The 5,014-nt window shown below is 36.6% G+C and overlaps 1 protein-coding gene across 1 annotated transcript; it reads right to left on the bottom strand.

The window, feature by feature from the left end:
• Positions 1-298: 298 nt before the first annotated feature.
• On the bottom strand, positions 299-1,842 carry TRN2 (Tetraspanin family protein). Its single transcript, XM_008240012.3, has 2 exons — positions 1,244-1,842; positions 299-724 (listed from the first exon to the last, which is right to left on the bottom strand). The coding sequence occupies exons 1-2, from the start codon at positions 1,739-1,741 to the stop codon at positions 413-415; spliced, it is 810 nt and encodes a 269-aa protein (XP_008238234.1). The 5' UTR covers positions 1,742-1,842; the 3' UTR covers positions 299-412.
• Between the last annotated feature and the right edge of the window lie 3,172 nt (positions 1,843-5,014).

The raw sequence follows: 5,014 nt of genomic DNA, 5'->3' as shown, positions 1-5,014 counted from the left end.
CCAAAAAAAAAAGAAGAAGAAGAAGAATTTATTAGGATAATGACACGAGCTAGTTTGTCAGAACTTCTCATTTTTCTTCAAGTTCATACTTGGGATGTCTTTTTGCAGCAGCTGTAGCCTAAAGGTCAACAAAGTCTTACATGCCAGTTGATGATTGCATTAAAAATGACAAAAAAATCTGAATATAGGGTCTGTATTTCAAAAGCAAAAACCAGCTTTCGGTTCCCTCCGCAAATCACGTTCACCTTTGGCAACTTTACACAAAAATCGAAGTAAGGCAAATCATGAAAACAACCCATCTGAAAACACCACCACCCTAAATAATTCATGTCACGAAAAGAAGTCATACAAGAAATCAAATATTAATTCTAATAATACAAGACCCCCAACCGCATCCTTTAACTATTTGCTATCAGGTATAGCCCTGTTTGTATTTTCTGAAAAGGTCCTCAGTCTTGGCATTTCTGAAAGCACAACAGCCAATCAAATACACAGAAATTAGAGCAATAAGAGTGATGAGCAATATTATGTCGGTTCTTCTCCATTCTTTCTTGATATTTGCAAGCAAGCCAGCTTTGCAAGAATCGCAGTTGAAGCAAAGTTGGGTCTGGTCATTGCTCCACTGCAGGCAATCCATGTCTGCTGCATTGTTTATGGGACTTATCCAATACGTTGGGTTCACAAAGGTGTAGCCACATTGTGTGGGTGGCTTACAACATCCTGACTGTAAAGCAAGAAAAAAGAAAAAAAAGAAGCATCACCACAAGAAATAAAACTTAAAGGTGAGGTTCCTTGGGTAAAAAGAAGAATATTTGACACACATGGTTTTGAAGATATCTGATGAAAGAGTAAAGTGGGTTGTTTTGCTGAGTTGCTAATTTGCTGTTCTATATTATTGAGAGGTTAATCTACGAATATATTTTAAGGGAAAGAACATCTGTAAAAATTCATGAACATCTGTAATCTAAGAATATATTTAGATTATTCTTCATTAATTTAAGAAGAAAAAAAAGTAAAAATATGTATTCACCTAGGGAATTAAATCCTACAAAACTATCCAAATCAATATATATATATATATATTTTTTAAGTACTCCTAAATTTATAGTTCCAAACACTTGGTAATCGGTTTCATTCAGATCTTGTATACATTCAGTCTGAATTAATAATGTTGGAAGAAAAATGATCTAAACATTTGAAGGTGCGATTGAACTATAATATATATGAATATAGTTTTGTTTACCTGTAAGGGGGTAATGCGCGCGTTAAAGAAATCCTGAGCCATGCGATAACTCTGATTCAACTCGCCACACATATTTGTTGAGCTGAGACAACTTCTTATGCGGTCCCACTTCCAAGGGCTTCGCACTCTACGGCGAAGCCAGCCTGAGTAGTCATCCAGATGATACTCCAGGTAAGACCGGCTCGGTTCGAGGTGGCCAGAGCCTTTAACGGTGACCATGTAGATGAAGACCACCAAAGCAGCAAGCAAGACTATAAGAACCAGCATGGCAATGAGGTAAGAGATAAGGAGCCATGGGATTCTCCAAAACGCTCCCACAAAGCCTGCAATGCCCACAACCAGGAACAAGATGCCCAAAATTATGACAGGCCATTGTAAAATCTTGACACAAGAATTGTCTGGCTCTGTGGCAAGCCATATTCCGGCACCAATGATTGGGATGGAGAGGAGCATGGCAACAAAGTTGATGGCTCCGATGACATTGTTGCTAAGTGCCATTTACTTCTTTTTCTTTTTTCTTTTCTTGAGATAGAGAAGATTATAGGAGGAGCAAATGGCTGTATTTGTATGATAGATTTTGTCTCCAAACCCCACACTTTTTTGTTCCTTGCCTTGGATCCATGTAATGTAAAGCTAATAGTAAAGCAAGTGGTAATAATTTTTTAAAGCGCGTTTTGATGTTTTAGGTCTATTCACGTACTTCGAGTATCACTTTTTTGAAAAAGAATACCTTGTTGTACATGATGAAGATAAGAGAAAGAGACAAGAGATATTAGCTGCAAGCAACTAATTTATGTATCATGGAAAGATCTGCTTGTACAATATGCTTTTGGCACCTGCATGCATCCACATGTAACGGGATCGCTTCCCTTGCAATTTTGCTTTGCACAAAACCAACTCATTGGCAAGAAAAATGTACAAAACGTATACAATGTTCATATAGTCTCTCATATAGGCATGCTTATACAATAAACATTGATCTATGGAACTAAACAGAAGCCTTTTGCACTCTTAACTATGTTATACGACAAGCTCTCGTAAGCCTACCATAACTACGGTTGTAAATTGTGTCGATAAAATTCAAGTTCAATTCGTTTTTGGCAATTTTTTTTTTCTTGTTTGAACATGTATAAAACATAAACGAGAAGAATGGGTTCTGATGATGATAAATATTATATGCAAGAATTTTGCTTGGAATGAAATGAAGCATACCGATGTCTTTTGAATAATAAGCTCGAAGCATTAGTTTCTTTTTAAAGTTTTATATTCAATGCATTATGCTTATGTTAAAGTGTTTTTGTGCACCTAAAATAATATATTAATTGGTTCATACTAGGACTGTTTTCTATTCTCAAAATTGGGGGAACAACCTCAAGACTGATTGATATGGACCTGGGTTGATCGGTTAAGCTTTTTGAGTACACTTATGGAAAAGGTGGGTTCCAATAGAGTCACTCTTCTCAAATACACACACTGCTCTTATAAGTAACAAAAGTACGTTTGTGACTGAAGTATAATGTTATCAAGTGTTGATTTGTGTAATTTGACAGATTGATTCGAATTCGTTTAACATAAAAGATGCTAACTAGAGATAAGATTCCCCGACGATAAGTGGGTAATATCTTTATTAAAAATGTGATGCACAATATGATAATGTGGTCTTCATATCATTTTCCAACTCAAAATTATGATTTCATGTCAATTTTGAGTCATGTCAAGATTTATCACTTTTACTTGTTGGTGTAAAGTTTCTTTATCATGTAAGAAAATAACAATAAAACACTGGAAGGTGAGTTTGTAACTCAAGATGTTAAGAATAGTAGCGGGCATGCATAAAGGGCAAATTAGGCAGCTACCTGGCCCAATTTTTTTCCAAAAAAAGAAGCTACATATATAATATTAGCCTAGCCCAGCCCAAACATAAGAAAACAAACCTTATCAGCCCACCCTCTCTCTCTCTCTCTCTCTCTCTCTCTCTCTCTCTCTCTCTCTCTCTAGCTTTAGTTTCCCATTATGTTTTTTTTTATTTAAATTTTTTAAATTTATTGCTATATGAATTGTAGGGGTAGTATTTTAGACCTAAAAACCGAAAAACTGCAAAAATCAACCGACATTATACCGCATTGGAACTGCAATAGCTAAAAGCCGACTGAAAATTGCAATTTTAGAAACCTAACCGTAATTGCGGTTGCGGTATGTGATTTTGGCAACTCGCGGTTACAAATATATATATTTTAAAAGTGCATTTTAGTAGTTAGATGTTGTGTTTTAATTTGGTTGAGTTTAATATATTATTAATATGCTTTTATGTTGTTACTTTTGTGTTGTGTTGTGTTATAGATGGAGTCTAGCCACTCTAACACACCTAATGCCTCTAATTCCCCAAACACAAACCGATACACCCGAAACATAACCTCCACTCCAACTCATAAAGAAGGGCTTTTTCTTATAATAAACTCCACTCACCGCCACATACACTTGAGTTCTCCTTTTAGTTTGTAACTTTAATTAATTTGAATTGAATTTTTTTTTAGGTTGTGAATGCTTGAGAAGTTGAGGTTGAGGTTGTGAATTTATGTATGCTTGAGAAGTTGAGGTTGTGAATTTATATTTTTTAGTTAAAGTATGCTTGAACTCAAAAAGCTTCAAATGAAGCATCAAACCTAGGCTTAAAAGTGTGGAAGATTGAATATTTATGACACAAAAAGACCACACTTAAAGATCTAAAATTGTCTAATTTAGGTCCAAAATATTCAAATCGGTTTAAACCGTTAATTCAAGGTAACCGACTGATTTTTGCAGTTTTAAAAATCACCTTACTGCAAATAGCCAATCGGTTTGCGGTTCGGGAAAAATTCGCGGTTACCAAACTGCAACCACCCCTAATGAATTGAGTTTTTATTCTTCTTCTTATTACAATTGTTGAGACCCAACAAGTCCAAGGTTAGGCCCAAATAAATTCCCGGCCTAATGCAATGCCTTATTAAGAAAAGACCCAATTTGGAGAACGCGAAAGTTCATCATTCACGCTCGCACGAGTCATGATCCACGTGCCATGCCAAATAAATATGCAATTTATTATGCTAAGAGTTGAAATAAGCATTGGCTTTACGAGCCCAAGCTAATTATCTAGTCAAGCGTCATATCCCTCTTCAAAGCGACAAAATTCAAGCACCCCAAGTGACATGCAATGCCAAGAGGAAAATTATTATTATTACACCTAGCCATGCTACAAACTTAAGTGGGCCCAAGCCACACAAAATGCCCGGGGCTTACTGAGTGGGTTGTGGTATGGATGGTAACGAGCTTTCATGAGGCCTATTGATGAGCCGAGAAATGGAAGTTTTGGGCTGCTTAGGAGCCCCAAAACTCAAGCCCATTTCTTGAGTCCAAATATGTGGGTAAGCATAAAGGAGAGAAATAGCCCAATACTTTAGGAAAAATTAGCCCATCATCTTAATAAAATAGTCTATCACTTTAGGAAATTAGCTCATTCCCTTAATGGGTTAACCCATCACCTTAGGAAGGCCCAAGCAACCAAGCAAAATATCTGCAATCTCCATGACTTAGCTGGAGACAAAAGCCACGACAAAAGCCAAAGTTGCCCATGTATGTGAATTGTTGGGAGGCTCCAGCATGGGGATAACAAACCTTAAGGCAAATCGCTCAAAAAACCAGAGGATATTGGCGCGCACGGGAGAAAAGCCAGCCTTCAGACTAGCCAAATTTACTTATCTCCTTCCTTTACCAGATCTTGCCATGAAATAGGGG

Source organism: Prunus mume, linkage group LG7 (genome assembly GCF_029339155.1).
Source record: "Prunus mume cultivar Tortuosa linkage group LG7, ASM2933915v1, whole genome shotgun sequence".
NCBI lineage: Eukaryota > Viridiplantae > Streptophyta > Magnoliopsida > Rosales > Rosaceae > Prunus > Prunus mume.
Note: the sequence above shows the minus strand (reverse complement) of the source record. Positions and strands in the feature narration are given on the sequence as shown.

Bases quoted from the DNA above. Each gene is read 5' to 3' on its own strand.
- TRN2 (XM_008240012.3), bottom strand. From the start codon at position 1,741: ATGGCACTTAGCAACAATGTCATCGGAGCCATCAACTTTGTTGCCATG. The intron at 725-1,243 runs GTAAACAAAACT...CTTGCTTTACAG, and splicing joins CGCGCATTACCCCCTTACAG to TCAGGATGTTGTAAGCCACC.